The 19,313-nt window shown below is 38.1% G+C and overlaps 1 protein-coding gene across 8 annotated transcripts in view; it reads left to right on the top strand.

Annotated features, from left to right (window-relative positions):
• The window catches only part of arhgap12b (Rho GTPase activating protein 12b), a 96,444-nt gene that overhangs the window by 28,157 nt on the left and 48,974 nt on the right, over positions 1-19,313 (top strand). The window contains exon 1 of one of the 8 annotated variants that reach the window (XM_007259672.4): positions 18,143-18,285. The exons of the other annotated variants lie outside the window; for them this stretch is intronic. Within the exon in view, the coding sequence (XP_007259734.1) occupies positions 18,253-18,285 (33 nt within the window). The 5' untranslated portion in view covers positions 18,143-18,252. Of the gene's footprint in view, positions 1-18,142; positions 18,286-19,313 lie in introns of those variants that run through there. 8 annotated transcript variants of the gene reach the window in all.

Raw genomic sequence — 19,313 nt, 5'->3', positions numbered from 1 at the left:
TTCTTGTATTTTTTAATATCTCAGGTAGTGGTGTGACATAAGTTGTATGCAATAATAAAATTTAAATTTAATTTTGTTGCAGTAGTGTATTCTTGAAAAAAAAAAAAAAATTCTATCGCCAAGAGTCTCGTTATCGCGAAAATAACATGAAATATCGAGATATTATTTTAGAGCCATATCGCCCACCCCTAGTGCAAATATGGTATAATAGCTTAAGGCTGGTAAAGTGAATGAGTGTGTAAAGTTCTTAATGTTCACTGTTTTTATGGGGAATTAAAGTGTGTATGACAGTGCGAGTATAGCAGTAGTGCAGGTATGGGGTGTGTAGTGCATGTTCTGATGGAAAATGTTAGTCTTAATATGTGATGTCCATTGTAAAGGACGCTGGATTTGAAAGGGTTAATCTTTACTATAGTAAAGACTGACACTATAGGAGTAGGAGCAACATGGATTAAACCACCTTAAAGTGTGTGTGTTTGTGTGTTTTAATTGGGGGGGTGGTCCTGGGGTACTGTCACTATCTCTCTTTTATCTCCCTCTTTTTTCCTCTACCTCCCCTGCACCCCACCCTGTGTGTGTTTCAGTGGTATAGTGTGTTACTGTTGGTGAGTTGGTGATGTTGATTAGAATGGTTCTACTGTAGCTACTGTAGTATTGGATGCAGCTACATGAGGTAGGTCCTGCCTACACACACACACACACACACACACACACACACACACACACACATATATTTATATATATATACACATAGCCTTTAAACATATGACACAAGCTTACGTTTAATCATACCTCCTATCTATCTTTCACAGCACTTCCTCTCAGCCTGTGTGTGTGTGTGTGTGTGTGTGATTTGATGTAATCAGTGCTGTAGCTCTGTAGCTGAAGTCTTGATGATGTGTACAGCTGCAGTGTGTGCTGATGGTCAGGTTTGCTTGTTTTAAAGAGATGGTGGAGATGATCAGAAAGTAGGACGGTTAGTATTAGTTTTAGTGTGTTTTCACTCTTATATAACAGTGTAAAGTCACGGCTCAGTTGACTGCAGCTGCTGCAGACCATACCCAATCCTGTATGTTGCTGCAGTCACAACCCCAGCAGTAAATCCTGCTGTTTCAGTACAGTGTGTGGTAATGGAAGCTTTGCATCCTCATGCACTCACATGGGCTCTGCTTAGAGCGTGTTGTTGGTCAGATATTTTCCAGCTTCAAAGCTTCAAAGTTATTGTGATGCTCTACTGACTGTATTAGAGAGTTTACACCTAGTTATAAGATTTTAGACATATGAATTTACACTTCAGTCAATCAGACTGAAATCTGTTTGTTGTGTGAGATAGAATATGCAAATCTACTCATTTTGTGGCAGTAATTAAGAGTTGTCTTGGTTTTACCTTGAGGAGCATTTACATTGCTATAGTGTGGCTTAAATGTGTCTTGGATCACCTCCTGAAGTGGTAAGAGTGATCAGGTTTATATCTGTTTTAAATGGGTGTTGGGGTGTGTTTGGTGAAGTGGACAGAACAACATTCCCTGTGTAACAGAGCGTCAAATTTGTCTAAAATCCTGTAATATTACTAGATTGAGTCAGTCCACATGCATCTTTCCTTTTCAGTGAGGGTTCTGTCTCTCTCAGCTTGTCCAGAAATGCATGTGTAACGTGTATCCTTTAAATGTATATTGGGTGTGTTTACACATGCATTTTTATGTGGCTTGCCAGGTATAATCCAGTTATACCCAAGATGCATGAAGTGAACAGGTATAAAGGGGGCTCATTATTTCCAGTATATACCCACAACACTGATACACTGATGCACTGTGTAACTTTGGTGAAGCGGACAGAACTACCATTCCTGTGAGACAGAGCATAATCCAACTCAAATTTGTCTAAAATCTTTTAATATTGCCAGTAAATCCACATGCTTTTTTCACTTTTAGTGACCGTTCTATCTCTCTCAGCTTGTCCAGAAATGCATGTGTAAAGTGTGTCCTTTAAATGTATATTGGGTGTGTTTACACATGCATCTTTATGTGGATTGCCCTTATCTACTTTTAATCCTCGTACTCAAGATGCATAGTGAACAAGTGTAAATGGACCCCATTATTCCGATTATATGCCCAGAACACTGACACAGCACTGTGTAACTTTGTTGAAGGGGACAGAAAAAAATTATTGTGTAACAAAGCATAATCCAACTTATATGTGTCTAAGATTCTGTAAATCTTAATAAATTCACATACAGTTTTTAACTTTCAGTTACCGTTCTGTCTCTCTTAGCTTGTCCAGAACTGCATGTGTAAAGCGTGTCTTTTAGAGGTGACTTAAAGCACGTATCACACTTTCTGAATGCAGAGGAAAATTAAATAAATAATTAATAATTAATGAGTAAAAGATTAAGGGTCTTAATTTCTTTCAGTCTCTCTGGCTCTGTTTCTCATGCTCTCTGTTGATCTCATATTGGTGTGTTGCGCTGTTTTTCATTATAATGAGGTGGGAGTGTTTGAATGGCTCTTCTAGAGCGGGCGAGTTCTTTTGTTGGGGGAACTTTCCACCCCTCGTCCTGCTGAACGGAGGTGGTCAGGACAATGGGGGGACAGCAGGGCAGTGGAGAATGTTCCAGAATCATCTGTCGACCCCATCGTGCTGGAACAATCCACTCTGCCACACCAATCAATGTGTTTCATGAAGACAAACTATTGTGGGAAAGTTTTTCCAACAACAGAGTGGAAGCTTTCGCGTGCTCACATTCACTCTTTCTTGCTGTCTCTCTTTCTCTCACACACACACACACACACACATACACACACTGTTGCAAACACTCTGTCACACACATACAGGCTGGACAGAAAAATGCACTACTGCATGTACTGTAGGGGTGTGCCATATCGTATCGTATGCAATAATATCGCCAACAGTTTTGAATATCGTAAACGATATTATACCCTGAAATATTGTGCCGATTTCCCAAACTCCTTATTATCACATCAGGATAATACTTTTTTGTTGTTTATAGCAAAAGAAAAAGTCACACTGTTCTTATTTCCCTTTATATATCTACTAGAGACTAGGACTGTCACAATAATTGCAATATCGATTTATCGTACAATAAATTAACATGACCTCAATAATTTTTGATAATAGTGATATCGTCTATTATGTTAATTTGTATGTTTGTTCACATATATAATAGTGAACAGGTAAATAAATAAATATATTTCCAATTCCCAAACTAATTATAATAAATAATTAATTCAACATTTGTTGTTTTTAAAAAGCGTTTAATTGCTTGTTAAATTATCATTATGTCAGGGGCATTTAATAGTCTTAAATTAAAAAAAAGATAGTGTATTGCAATAATTTCTGGAACAATATATCATCCACAAAAGAAATCTTATCGTGACAGATTATATCTGTCCAGTGTCATTTATTTTATTTTAATCCTGGGTATATGGAGATATTTGGCATGCATTATTAGTATCATGACATTCTGAATCATTGACTTCTGTTACAAAATCTTAATAAAATTCTTGTATCTTTTAATATCTCTGTTAGGGGTGTGCCATATCATATAATATACAGTAATAAAATGTAATTTTCATTTTCTTGCAGTAGTGTATTTTTGAAAAAATAAAATAAAAAAATTTAATTCATTGTTTTGTCATATCGCCAAGAATATCGTTATCACGAAAATACCATGAAATATTGCAATATTATTTTAGGGCCATATCGCCCACCCCTAATGTACTGTATATCTTGTCCCCAAATCCTACAGTGTGACTATGCGAAATAAAGAATAAGCATGTGGTACATTATCATACACTATATGTTCAAATGATTACTAATGCTAACTAATTTAGCTACTTTAATTTGCACCCATTGCTGACACAGATGTGCAAATACACACACACACACACACACACACACACACACACACACACACACACAGCTTGTCTAGTCCCTGAGAAAAGTATTGCCAATAGAATAGGACTTTTTAAAAGTAGATATGCAATAAACATGAACTTACTTACACCAGGCCTAACACTAAGTGTGGTGGAGGGGTATAACGCCCCCCAGCATTGAGCTGTCCAGCAGTGGAACTGTGCTATATGGAATGATGGTGCTCCATCCAATACTTTTTGGATGAGTTGGAGGGTTGATTATCTAACATACTGACCTCATTGTAACATTTGTTGCTGAATGCAATTAAAGAGACAGTTGCTCTGATAAAACCAGAATAAACTTCTCTTCTTCTTTTTTTTATAAAAATAAATTAGTGTCCCAATAATTTTGTACTTTTTTGTGCTTTTATTAGGTGCTATTTTGATATTTACAGTGTCTTTATACTTTTGTACACATTGTACAGTGTTATGAGCATTTCCATTATCAGTCCAGCTTTACTCAGCACGTGATGTTAAGTAAATGCATGGTGTTATTTTGGCCCTGTCTCCCACCTCTAGTGTGTGCACGCCTACTGTCCATGTTAAGACTTCAAGGCCCTGTGGCTGAGTGAGTGTTGAAGGGCACAGGAAGCAGCCGGTGGATCTGCTTTGTCACACTGTGCTTCCTCTAACCTCCTGCTGACTGCTGCCTGCAGTGTTGCTGTGTGTGGGTGTGACTGAGACAGACTGTCTGACAGACACTTAGTGTTGGTCGGTTTCGTTTTTTCACATCACTTTTTTCTGTTTTTGTTTATGGGAAGAGTTTTAATTTTTTACTTCTTCAGTAGACTGTTTTCTTGCATTTAAATCAGGACACTTACGTGGCCCATTCTGTTGATGTGCTCAGGCTAGCTCTGAATATTAGAGAGTAGGGTGTAAGATAATATTGGTATATTAAAGTATTGCAATATTGTGTTTTGCTATACTATATTATAGTGCTGGGCCAAATATGACCAAAAATGCATATTACGTTATTCTGACGGTTTTATGGTACATCACTGTATTTTTCTTCTTATTTATTTATTTATACTTTTTTTTGTATGACTGGGCTTTTATATAGGGTTGTGACTTACTGTACTGTTAGGAGTGCATATAATATCAAACATGTAAATTAAGGTTTTGATTATTGTTGGGTTTACTTTATCCCACAAAATGACACAATATATGAAGAAATCAGACAGCATTAGCAGAAAAAACAGCTGAAGAATGTAAACAATAGACCTTGAAAAGAGATACGCCAACAACTTTAACACAGCTTTCTTCCTTTTCAAAACTAGTTCCATAAACACTGTAAATGAGCCTAAAACACTTAAAGTATTCAAAAGAGAAAGCTGTAGAAGGATTATGTAATTCCATTTGTCTCTATTTGGGGAATAGTGGCAGTTTGCTGTTGTTTTTCTATTGTATTTAGATAAAAACACTTATATTGCAAGGAACAGCAACAGGAGCTCCTTAGATAAAGTACTGTTCTCATTTTTCTCCAGCCAGGACTGAGCGAATTGAGAATTTGACTCAACACATTACTCCAGTAACTACTACTACTACTACTACTACAACTACTACTAATTTGTGTTATTATGTACTTGATGAATCATTACAAAACTTTCTTTGACCTCTACATTAGCCACATGTGTGAAACTGAATCTCAGTTTCTAAATTAAACCTAACTGGCATGCACTTCTTCTTGTGTGCTTCGTAAACATCACACGCATTTTGACATTTTCTTTTAACACTGTGTGTCTCGTTTTTCTGTGAGCTGTTATTAACCCTCAGAAAACTGTCTGGACTGTGCTTTCTGTTCCATCACCCGGCAGCGTGTTACTGAGAAGCCTGGCCTGAGTGAACCCTCTCTGAACACTAGTAGATGGCAGAAGTGGTTACTCTCAGTTCCGCTCAGTTCAGCAGTGTGTCTAAGCGAAAGTTTGGCTGAGGGTTCCTGGTAGAAGTGCGCCAATGTGTATTGTTCACAAAAATATAGTTTTTTTTTTTTTAAATATATATTATTGAAAATAAAAAAAATATTTTTTCTTAGTAGGTGTAGGGGTGCCGATATGACCCTAAAATAATATCCCAATATTTCTGGGTATTTTTACAATAGATTTTCTTGGGGATAGGAAAAAAACACTTAAATAATAATTTTAATGTAACTTTAATTAAAAATGTGAAATATTTAGTGCATGCCTATACACGTATACAACAAAAAACCCTAAATATACACCACAAATAGCAAACAAATCTACACTATTTCAAAACAATACCACTATTATCACAATATGGATTTTTAAAATGTTTTAGATATTACTGTCTCAATGGCACTATCCTAAATAGCTGTATTCTGTTTTTTTGCACACTTGTTGTCGTCATTTTGCCAAGATTATCTCTATTGCACAACTGTACTAAAATATTTTCCTGCCATATTACCATATATTGCCTATATGTGGTTTATCTTATGGTACCTAATAGATATTCAAATGCTTGCCCACACATCCCTTCTAATGAATGCATTAATCAGCGACTTTTATTTGCACCCATTACTGGCACAGACGGGCAAATGCACAAACACCGCTTGTCTATTTGTTGTCAAGAAGCATTGCTTATAGAATAGGACTCTTTAGGATTCAAGTAGTGGAGGCTAGTCCTTCAATAACAGTGAGTGTATGATCTACCCAGTGCACAGAATCATCATACTGACCCCTAATCAGCACCATTGTGAAGATGTTTCTATAGAAGCAGAAAGAACAAAAGTGTGGACGTGATGTCGGGACAGAAATCTGAACGTAATCTCTGATAGATTTGAAGTATTATAAGAGATGTGTTTGGAACTCTCTCGGGGTGTGTGTGTGTGTGTGTGTGTGTGTGTGTTGTGTTAAGGTTGTGTCTTTGTGTGGATTAGCGGGTCGTCAGCAGCTTGTATAATCGTCTGAGGAGAGTGATGGCATTAATGTTGGTTTGTGTTTGTTTGACAGCAGGACCTGACACACACACATGTACGTACACACACACACACACACACACACACACTGCATAGAGAATCTTATACAGCCCACCCAAACACACCCCACCCTCCTGGAAAAGCTTCTTATTGTACCTCAGTGTGGAAGAGGGGGTTTGTGGGTGGATTGAATGGACCTGGATTAATGGGAGACACACACACACACACACACACCACACACACACACACACACACACACACACATTCACTCAATTTGTGGTTGTATTTGTGTGTGTTTGTGTGTTCAGCTTGAACTTTCCACACAATTAGACATGCTGTTTTATATGCGTTACACTCTTTCTGCTGTTAGTTGGCTGTCTAAATTGCTTGTTTCAACACAGAAGTGTGGGCAATAGTTCACCTTCGTGCGTCTCTCTCTCTCTCTCTCTCTCTCTCTCTTTTTTTCTCTTTCTTTTTTATTCTTTCTTTCCCTTTGGTTGCATCTTAATTATGTACTTCACACTATTATAAAGTATATAAAAGTATATTGTAAAGCAGCAGCTTTGTACACTGGTTCAAATCCTGGTAATGCAGCTTGACATCAGCTGATGGAGCCCTGAGAGAGCATAATTGTCCTTGCTCTCTCTGGGTGGGTAGATGGCGCACTTACCCCTCATCACTCTTATGGTGATGTCGATCAGCACAAGGTGTCTGTGAGCTGATGTATCAGAACCGAGTCGCTGCGCTTTCCTCCGAGCACGCTTTGATACTACTCGGCAGTGATACACCAGCAGCAGTTGGAAAAGAGGTGGTGGCTGACTTCATATGTGTCAGAAGAGGCATGTGCTAGTCTACACCCTCCTTGTGTTGTGGCATCACTTGTGATGGGTGATATACAGCTGAGTAGCAGTTGAATAGGTGAGACAATTGGCTTATATGCCAATTGTACAACACTGCAAGTTCGCCAAACTTTTAGGTTACAGTGCAATATATTGCAATACTGAAAGCAAGGTGTTGTATTGCAGTTGTTTAAATCAAAAAGTGTACTTTTTATTCTATCAAAACAGTATAATCTAATGATCAAGCACTTTACTGCTATTTAGTGGGTGGGGTGTGGCTTAAACACAACATTGTATTAACCAAGTCTGAAAACAATTTTACAATGAAACTAATCATTAATAATTGATAGATTTTTTTTTTTTAAATCAACCAAACAAATCGGAACTAAATATTGTGATACTTTGAAATTTCAATATTTTCTTACACCCCTACTTCATACTTAACCACTAGTAAGTATCAGTAGTTTGTACAACTGGGATGCACCCTACCTTACCCTATCCTCTGCCTCTCATCATTTTTATTAAAATCTTGTTAATCTGCACTCTCTCGGCACTGTGAAAGGGTGAACTGGATTAATTACAATAAATTGTCCTTTTCTTCTTCTTAACACTTAAAATAATTGTGTAATGGATGCTTTATTTTCATATTTTCTATCATACCAATCAAACCCCCTCAGTACCTACAGATGCTTTCCTAAAGCACAGCAAAAACAGCAGCAGCTGTAAAACTATTAAACTATGTACACGCGCCTCTCTTTGATAAAGATTGACAGGTTTTTGACATGGCAGGCGTGTCCTTGGTGATTTTCTGAGTGTCCATTGGTCAGTTTTACATAAAACAAAGAAGGAATACGCTGATTAATGATGAGAGGCAGACAACGGACACACGACACAATCAGACACATCGAGAGGTGGAGACTAGAGTCTTTTAGATTAATTTGCTTTTTTTACCCATATAGACAAAAGTTTTGGGACACCTTTTATTTCTTTCTTTCTTTTTTTGTTCTGTATATTTTTTCTACTCTTTTTAGTGCTACTTGTTCCTGTTTTGCATGTCTTCATTACTTGTTTTAACACATAATTGTGAACCATAGACTGTCAGAAATGTCCCCCCTGATCCCACTTTCTCTATCTCTCTTTCTCTCTCTCTCTCTCGTTCTCTTTGTCTCCCGCTCCTCCCCCTCTCATCATCATCTTTATTGAAAGCTCGGTAATCTGCCTCTCTCTCCGCGCTGTGTCGGCTCCTCCGAGTCCAAGAGAAAAGAGAAAGAGTGGGGTGTTATTTGTGCCAGCATGCACTGGGTGCCCCTAAAATGCCCCTTTTATACAGGCACACAGGGGGTCTGAGGCCTTCTCTGCCAGTCCAAACCCTCAATGCGCTGTTTTGCCCCCTTTTTCACTGCCTTTGACATCTCCACAATATTTAGTTTGTTTTTTGGATCAGGCCTCCACTTTACCCCGCCCTGTGAGTTATCGGGCTAATGAATGATAGAAAGGAAGACCGCAGTGTCACTCAAACAAAACAGCCTTTTTCACTCCTGTATGAAGGAACACTCACTGAACTGCTGCCAGGATTAAGGTTTTGAGTCTCTTAATTTAGCGTGGGTGTGTGTGGTTTGTGTGGTGAGTGTGAGTGTGAGTGCTAAGTCATTGTGACACAGCAATTTAAGCATCTGAAAGTGAAGCCTTTGAAGCTTTTGGAATCTAGTGTGGTTTCTTCTTAGCAGTGCAAGTTTAATAAGGGTTGTTTTTGTAGAATTACAGCTAAAATAAAAATTTCCCCATTTAGAATGCATGGGTGCAGAACAAATACACACTGTTTCAGGCATTCTATATCAGGGCAGACCCCCAAAACAAATTTACTTGTCATTTTGACCAGCATGTGTTTATCCAGGCTGCCATTGTAGATAACAGATTGTTATAAATGACTTGCCTAGATAAAGGTTAAATAAATATTATAGAAATATGTAATCCCTCATTCATCCCAATCACCTATTTGTTCTTCTAGCACTCTTCTTTTTTTTGTTTTTCCATCCCTTGTTCGTCTTATTTACTTCTATTTATTTTACTATGTACTAGGTCTACCTTGCACTGCCTCCAGCCCAGTTATGTCACATGAACACCTGAGTCTTCAGCATGAAGACCTCCCTCAAGACCACTTAAAAATGATGAGTTTCTTTGATTTTACCAAATTCAAAACCTCTGAAATATAATTAATAGGAAGATGGATGATCACAAGCCATCAAATCAAGCTAAACTGCTTGAATTCTTGCACCAGGAATGGCATAAAATTATCCAAAAGCAGTGTGTAAGACTGGTGGAGGAGAACATGCCAAGGTGCATAAAAACAGGGTTATTCCACCAAATATTGATTTTTGAACACCTAAAACTTTAAGAATATTTTCTTTGCATTATTTGAGGTCTGAAAGCTCTGCATCTTTTTTTGTTATTTTTGCAAATAAATGCTCTAAATGACAAAAAATTCATTTGACGTTTGGGAGAAATGTTGTTCGTAGTTTCTAGAATACAACAATGTTCATTTTACTTAAACATATACTTATAAATAGCAAACTCAGAGAAACTGATTAAGAAACTGGTTATGGTGAACTGGAAATGGTTTCTTAAATTTTTCCAGAGCTGTATAAAAAAAATTGTGTTAGTGATGATATGTTACAATATTGTGTATGTCTCTGTAGGATATACAGCCCTCTAATGCCTGGCCAGAGGGACGGGTGATGTTCTTAGGATGTAAAAATTTCAGTCATCCTCCTGTTAAGCTGGCCAAACTTTAGCAGACAGACTTTCTTTCAGACTTTCTTCTCTGCAGTGGTTGTGGATGTGGTCTGATGGGGTCTTCCTGTCCTCAGCATGCTCTGACAGTCAAAGTATCCTGCGACGTCTAGACGAAATGAAAGTGCTGGTGTTGTTTTGTTTATTTAATGTTGGTCATGGTGCTCGAGTCTTCTCCAGACTCTCGCCTCTGCCCCAGACGCTCTGATCTCGCTCTCACCTCGTTTCCTGTCTGGGCCTGTTCCTTCTTCTCTGTCTGTGACATCACTTCCTGTCAGCAACTGAATATGCCCTGTCGATGTCTTTTCTTTGGTGTGTGCAGACTGGTATGTTGACATACCCTCAATATCAAAATATAATGAAACAAGATGCACAGAAGCTCTAAACCACAACATGTAACACAATGCTGAGGCAAAATGTTGATACAGTATTGAGTGAATAAATACACATTACATATACAAGAGTATTGATTGGTACATGGGCATCATGGGTATGTCCTACGGTATGTTGGTCAAACTGTTTTTACCCTCCAGGGAAGGCTTTCTACTAAACTGTAGAGATTTGATTGCAGTCAGCAACAAGAGCATGAGTGAGAGCAGAATGTTGAATGGTAAACAACCCACCTCATCCCCAATTCATTTCAATTCGATTCAATTTTATTTCTATAGCAAATATATACATATATATACATATATATACAACAAAGGTTGTCACAAAGCCGCTTTACACAAAAAACAGGTCCACGCCTCTTATGAGCAGCACCACAGAGATACCAATTTTATGGTGACACAGTGGCAAGGAAAAACTCCCTTTAAGAGGAAGAAACCTTGGAAGGAACAAAGACAGACCAACTCTCCAACTCATGCCAAAAGTATTAGATAGAGAACAGTCATTCCAGAGAAAACAGCTCAATTGCTCCTCAGCTCAATTGCGCCAGTGTTTGGGGGCCTTTGAACCACTGGATTTAGTTTAATGGTTAAGAAAACAACCAAAAACCACACAAAACCTGGTATTTCTAATGTCTGGTAAGCTCTAGTTCTGTTCAGCTGAGGCTTAGCAAGACCGTAGATGCAGGAGAAGTGATGGTTAAAGGCTAGCATTACCAATTAGCCTAGCATGGACTCTCATTAGCCTCTGTGGCTTAATGCTGCCCTTTATTTGATCTTAGATGTTCTAATTATACAGTTTTAAGTAGGAAATTTGTACCTGAGACACTCAATCTAAGCTCACCTTCTGGAGCAAAGGTGTCAAAAGACTTCACATCTATTATACAGGTAGAAGTACAGATACTAGGATTTAAAATACTTCTGTAGAAGTTGAAGAATTAACTCAAGCTTTTTACTCTTTAAGTAACAGTGTGAATGTACTGGTTTCAAAACTACTTAAAGTATAAAAGCACAAATAATGTAAGGGGGGAAAAATGTCATATATGGGCATTGAAAATTAATGTATTTTTATATTTATATATTTAAATATATTAAAGAAGTTTAGATCATCTTTATACTAGACTACATACGTCTGCTATGTTCTTGCTGGAGTGTGGGCGTGGCGTGTGCAGATGTGATATATCATATAAACCAATTGGGTTTGGGAATGGTATGTTTATATTTCTCATCCAACCACAATCAAATTCACTCTGTCTGATGGAGAAATTTATCTAGATAGGGGTTTTATTTAACGATGAAAAAAGCTGGATTGAAAAGAATCTGAAATAAAATAGAAGTAATTATTATTTTTTTAAGTATAAGAAATAGAACGTACAGATAATTATGATTTTTTTTACTCTAGTAAAGTTTAGATAAGCAGAATTTAGACTTAAGTAGAGGAAAAAAGGATTTGTCCTTCATTACTTCATACCTCTCTTCTGGAGACTACAGGACTGAGGTCTGGTTAGCTTAGCATCCTGTATTTAAGCACAGGTCCAGTTTAAGCATCTTTCTTGCTCCAACCATTATGGTTTTGAGTGTATCACCACCTGAAAAGACCTGAAAAGCAAACAGTTTGAGGTTTCAGTTACTCAGGGACCTGAGGCCTCACCGCAGGCCAGATGTTAACTGCAGTAATGCACTCTTACCACTTACCTGACCACATGTGTGGAGTCCGGTTTCATTTTCAAGTGTTTAGTGATTTCCTTTCTGTCACCACAAGCTGAATGCATGTGGAATGCATGTAGAGCTTTGTGGGGGTTCCTGAGGTGTGTAAAGCTTTTGAAAGGCTCCCCAGTATTTCCACTAATATTCAGTTTAGAATTCTAAGAAGAAATATCAAAATTTTGACTTAAAATTCAGCACATTTGGTCTGAGTTAGATTTGACCCCGATCAGTTTCCGTGACTCATATTAAAGTGAAAGCAGCTGACTCTTTGTCTGGAGATTATAGCCTTTAAACACTTCTCCTTTTTTATTATAGTGAATATAGTGATGCGAAATGCTGACTTGAGTTTTTTTTTTTTTTTTTTTAGTTGGCAAAGAATAGGGGAAAGAGTAAGAGGAGAGGAAGATGGCTCTTGGATGTTTGTAAATGTGAATAAATGTATCCTTATTGCATTTTTAAAATTCATAACATATTACAATGCATTCATAAGGCATTATAAACATGGCTATAAATATTTATAAAAATGCATAACCCACTATAGCCATGTTTATTAAGCATTATGACTTGTGATCATAATACATTATAAGCTATGCTCATGATATACATGTTAAAATAGTATATATCTATCGTTGAAAATCTAGTCCTACAATGAAAGTATGTCACTTTACTTAGAGCACACAAAGACCTGTTATAATACATTATAATTGCCTATAACTAAAACTACATTCAAGACAAGTAAAATTCAGTGGTTACAAATATATTTATAGGATTACTGAGGGTGTGTTTATAAGTTGGAAGCTGTTTTAGTCATGATACAAGTCTACAAGCTGGGACTGAGTTTCTTGGTATTGAAGTATAGCATGTTATAAACACAGTTATTAATGCATTATAATCACAGTTCATGATGCATAATAAACATGGCTATGATGAATTATAGAGTTTTATAAATATGTATAGCCATGTTTAAAATGCCTTATGAAAGCATTATAATGTGTTATGAATATGTTCATAGAGTCTTATAGAGATGACATTCATAGAAAGTGTTCTTCTACTTCTTAAAATATACACACGTGTACTTTAGTCAGCCATAAAACTGAGGAACGCTGTGATAGGGTGAAGTGAAAACCACGGATTATCTTCATCTACAGGAACATCTTTTAGGGTCTGGGATATCTTAGGCAGCGAGTAAACAGTTAGTTTTTGAAGGTGATGTTTTAAAAGCAGGAGAAAAGACTTAAAGCAGAAGAATCTGAGCCATGATTCAAGGGCTATAGTATATTGGCTCCTTTATTGTAGAAACCCTGTAAAAATCCGACCCCTGTTAGCACAGACTGGATGTAAATGTTTCATGAATCAAACCAATATCAGTTATATATATGCAAATTTAATGAAAAAATATTACTGTGTGTTTGGGCGTTGGGTGTCTTGTACATTTTGTTTTGTGGCTGTAAACCAGCATCTTTAATAAGGGGTGTATTTCACTCATTTTCAAATGACGTGCACTAAACCTAGTTCTGAGTTGCACTTCTGCCCCTTGTGCAGAAACTGCTAAATTAAAATAAACATACATGGATGTATGTATGTATGCATTTTTTTACAAGGGTTTAAACAGCTCAAGTTATATTTTAGTAATCAATACAAAGAAATGGCAGTGAGTACAGTACCAGTTTCTATTGTTTGTGTACTAATAGTTGATGTTGTATATCAGGGGTCAGCAATAGGCCGTCCGCTGGCCAGATGTGCCTCGCAAGCATGAAACATCTGGCCCGTGAGGTTGTTTGAATTGTAATGAATTATAATGGGAAAAATTGTAATTAAGTTGCTTCTCTAGCGACCTTTTGTTTACACTCCTAACGGCGCTTTTCCGGCCATTGTCCCAATTCACTAGCCGGGGCAGCGGTAGTGTATTGGACCGTGACCCTGATGACTTGAGTTCAATCCTGCATGAGGAGCGCTGTGTTTATTTATTTATTTATTTTTCCCTTTCTTCTTGGGTTAACCTGCTTTGAGATCAACTGTTCTACAATTGGGTTCAACAACCCTCTGGGCTGGAGAGCTACTAGTCTACTCTGTAGCACTTTATCCCATTACACTTCATTTCACAAAATAAATTTTTCTTTTGTGGCCCGCCACGTAGTGGCTTGATAAAAAATATCTGGCCCATGGCCAAACTTAATTGCCGACCCCTGTTGTATATATTAACAAAGAGCAGGACAAATATATATCCAGTAAAAATCTGAACAAAATGTAATGAGAAAATATGAATCAGATTTCATAGGGCCCTACCCAATTGATCAGACCCAATATTAGGCACGTGGTGTTAATGTTATGGCTGACCGGTGTTTGCTCTCTTATTGCATGTGGGTTACTGGAATTTTATACTGTCTGACAAAAAACACAATTATTCAAATAGCTGAAGTTCTGATTAACCTGAATTTTCCTATTGCTAATGCGTGTAATCCCCTCAGTGACCGTGTTTTTGATCGCGTGCACGTGTGTTTGTTTGTGTCTGTGTGTGGTGTCCGACAAAACTGGCACACCCAGATTCTATTTCTAACACACACACAAACACTCATGCACACACACACTTACGCGTCACGCCTGTTCCATCAGCTGATGAGTGTGATTTAGTTGATGAGGGATTTGGTGTGATGATGGTCTGGGTTAGGGATGTTTGATATCCACAGGCTTCATTTGAGGAGGTGCTGCAGTTTGAGATGAACACATGGCGTTGCTCCCACTAGCAGAGCGGGGGGATTTATATGGGGGGGTCTACTCTCCGATAAAGCACAGGCTAGGTATGCTCAGGCACACACAAGATAACACCTAAGCCTCTAACTGTGACATCAGCTTTGTATTGGGTCACTCTCGTTATTAAGGCTTAAGATTACTGGAGGGGAGCTGGAGACCACTTTGTTGAGTGTGTGAGTGTGTGAGTGTGTCACAATGAAGTTTTGTTAGCACTGAGAATCCCAGGTTGTAGCTAACACGTCTACATTCCTTGTGTAATCCGAGCATGGATCAAGAACGCTTAGAAACTGGCTTACTTCTTAGAAGTAAGTATAAGCCAAAGTCCAAAGGTTTTTAAGACTTTGGTACTAATTGTGATGATATAGTACCAGTATGTATGTTGTACTGTATGTTTACCTCTTTATGTAGGATTTTATTGCTCCCTATGGTGCTTAAAAGTCTCATTCCATAGTTTTTTCATTAATTTTAAACAGTCTAGTTTTGGTCTCCAGTATGAATGAATGCAATTTGAGCAATTTTTTTGTGACCAAGTGCTCTGGTGTTTCTATTTAGCCTTTCTTTTATTTCACTGAATTAGTGGTCTCTGAAAAAAAGACAGGATTTGGGCAGTTTCACCACGTTGAAGCTCCAGAGTCTGCTCTATATCATACAGTCTGATGCGAATGGCTGCTTTGACGGTGTTCTGTTGGAACCGGAGCTGTGCTACCTTGCCAAACCGTGCTTTTCTAGTGTATATTTAAGGTTTTGCTAAAACGTGGAATCAACCGGAGATCCAATTTAAATCTATAGTTACTTACACAAGATAGCTAATGCTAACTAGAAACTGATCGTTTTTCTGAGTCTTTATTTTTTTAGCTACTGCAGAAAAGGGAGGCTGAAGAACAGTTGTATGTATATGTAGCATGCATATACAACTCAGAGAGACCTATAGTATTATACAAACAACAAGAAAAAGTGACTTTTAGTGGAAAGATACCTTTAAAATCCTTACTCAAAGATTTGGTCCTCCTTTATGGAGTAGACTAACATTACAGAAACTGTACAGTCTGTCGAAACTGTTTTGTGTAGTACCAATAATGGTACAAGTTCTAGTGCTATTCATTTGATGCTCTATAGTAATGGTTCTCTAATGTTTTGTATATGATTAAAATAACTATTAATTTCTTCCTCTGGAGATTCTATTCCTCATTCCTTCATTTGGAACATTATTTGGGGCTAGCTGGTGTAATTGGGGCACTTTGCAGCCAATTGATGACGTGTCTTAGTTAACCTCATGGCCTCATTTACTAGAACCTTGGGGCAGATGACACATTTTAGTCTGCTGTCAGCCAATGTGGCTTGCCAGTAGTTGTCGTCTGGTTAGAATTAGCATTCAGGAATTAGAATTGAGGACAGTGACATTGAGTTAAATGCCTTGTTTATAAAGGTCATTTTGGCTATTGTTTATCAGTTAAACAAAATCATTGTCTTTGTTAGGACCAAAAAACTCCCTTGTGCCTTGTCCACAATTTGAGAACCATAAATGTGTAGAAACAGGTTATTAAATATCCATCGTAAGAGGAGCCATTTAAAGACCAACAAATCCCTAAACCATTTTTTTCCATTAACATCAAAAATGAAGTAATGAAATATACCAGTCCTGCTTAAAATTTTATAAACATTTCCTAAAAACACTTTTTTTGTGGTAATTTCTGCCTCTGCAGCCCCTCTCAGGTTTATCTATGCAATAGGAGTGGATGATGTGTCTGTGTACCTTAGTATGCAGAGACATCACAATATGCAGATCAGTTAATTAAAAATAACGCCCCTGCTGACGCCCAATCATCTGCATCTTACCGCTTTTAGAGGCACACTGCTGCAGCTCAGCCAATCAGCTGCCACGCCCTTAAACCCATACATCACCCTGTGCCCCTCCCAAACTACTCCTTTCATTTCTTTTAGCTATTTTTAAATTTGAGCTGAGGGCGGATTACAATAAGCTGTTTTTCTGTTAATGCAGTTTAATGCTGATTTCTTCATGTTTTGTGTAACTTTGTGGGACAGAGTAAACCCAGTAGTAATCAAAGCCTTAATTTAAAGCCTTAATGTTTTATATTATATGTACTCCTTACAGTACATTAACATTGAACATTAACATTACACATTAAAGCCCAGTCAGGGCAGTACTTAAGGCCCATTTGCTTTGTCCTTCAGAAAGCCCCTTAAGAGAAACTTTGCCTCTGCCTTCAAATTGTGTTCCACAGCTGCTCTGAAAATTATGTAAACTGTATCCAAACATAGCCCATAATCTCCACAATCCTATGCTATACCCGCTGCTGTTCATCTGTTTTGAACTGTGGGGCACTTTTGTTCCCAAGTAGACAGAAGAACAAAATGAACAAACTATTACATAACCTGTTCATTTCCTTCAGCGGGATAATCCTCAGGCGCATGGTCAAAGAATCACAAACCTCCATTGCCTTCCACGCTCTGCAGGTGATCAGATGCCGCTCTGCTTCTCTGGAGCGTGTGAACTGCAACTCCAGTGACCCTTTGTACCATGACCTTTGGCCTGTGTGGAGTGCTGGCAGACCCCCAGCACTCTAGGATATCAGACCTGCTTTCTTGTTCGTTTTCTCTCTCTCTCTCTCTCTCTCTCTCTCTGGCACTGCCCCTCTCTTAAATGGTTAAGGACAGTGTCCTAATGAGTGAGCCTATTTAAAGTGAACTCTGTCGGTGCTAAATATAGCAGTTAAGATGCTCTCTAAGCTCTGAGCTGCCTCCACCTGCCTCATTGTGGCTTTGGGTTGGAAAGCTGCTACTCGTCTTTTCTTTCTTTCTCTTCTTTTTTGTTATCACTGTCCTGCTATAGCTTGGTAGAATACTCCCTACTTTCCTGAGCAGGGCCAAGCTTTGGCCCCACATCTAGCGTGGACATGTTCTCTTACCTGCGAAGCCCTCATTACTTGGTGAGTATTTCAGAATGAAGCCAGAATTGGAGCACTGAGAGAGAGAGGGGAAAAGAGCGCGAGTGTGGCAGAAGGAGGACGCTGGAGTTTTTAGCTCTGGATGCTTTAAGCTCTGGAGGGAGGCAGTTGAGCTTTGTGATTGGTTTAAAGCCGCACACAGAGTAACATTTTGATTATAATTTGTTTTGCAGTATTAGACACTTCTTCATGTAGAAGGTTTAAAGGTTAATTCTTCTAAAGATCGAAGAAGCACTATGTGAATTTTTGAGGCCCAGAAATTTACCAGGAACATCGGTAGATGAGTGAAATGCTAAAAAAAATGTATTTTTTTGCTGTTTCGTGTTTCTTTTTTGGTATCAGAATCTCTTAAAGCAATAATGGACTGTATATTGTGCCGGCCTTGACTGTGTGAAGGTCACAGCCATGCTATTTTGCAGTCAGCAATAACAGCAGTGATTAACTGTAACGGCTCGAAGGTGTCAAGGACCAAGAGCAGCTATCTGTCCTGCAGTGTCACTGTGGCACGTGTGAACTCTATACTAATTTGGGTATTGAATATGTATCTGTTTTTCACTTCTATTTCACTTCTAATAGTTTCAGATGATATTAATGCTTATTATTGAGTACTATAATAGAATGTCCCTTAAGCCTTGAATTGCTTATTTATTCTGTCATTTTCTTTAAAGTGGCAGTCCCTATTATTTTGTTTCTAAACTGAAAGCAGAAGCATTTCTGAGTGAAGAAGGGACAAATATTGTGTTTAATAGTACCACTGTGCTGGAGCGACCATTCCTGCTAAGCCCGGCTAATATATTCATTCTAAAAACTGGGGTGTCAGTCGCTTTTCGCGGGAGTTATTCTGGCCACTTCACTCGTCTTTACGTGCTTACGTCACGCGTACAGCCTCTAAAAGAGGATCCGGCTCAGTTTTACTGAACACGAGCGCCTGGTGGAGCAATGGAGACTTCAGAAGGGAAACTCAGTGCTCAGTAGCTCATTCACTCATAGTAAAACCAAAGAAATCAACG

Source organism: Astyanax mexicanus, chromosome 15 (assembly GCF_023375975.1).
Source record: "Astyanax mexicanus isolate ESR-SI-001 chromosome 15, AstMex3_surface, whole genome shotgun sequence".
Lineage (NCBI taxonomy): Eukaryota > Metazoa > Chordata > Actinopteri > Characiformes > Acestrorhamphidae > Astyanax > Astyanax mexicanus.
Note: the sequence above shows the minus strand (reverse complement) of the source record. Positions and strands in the feature narration are given on the sequence as shown.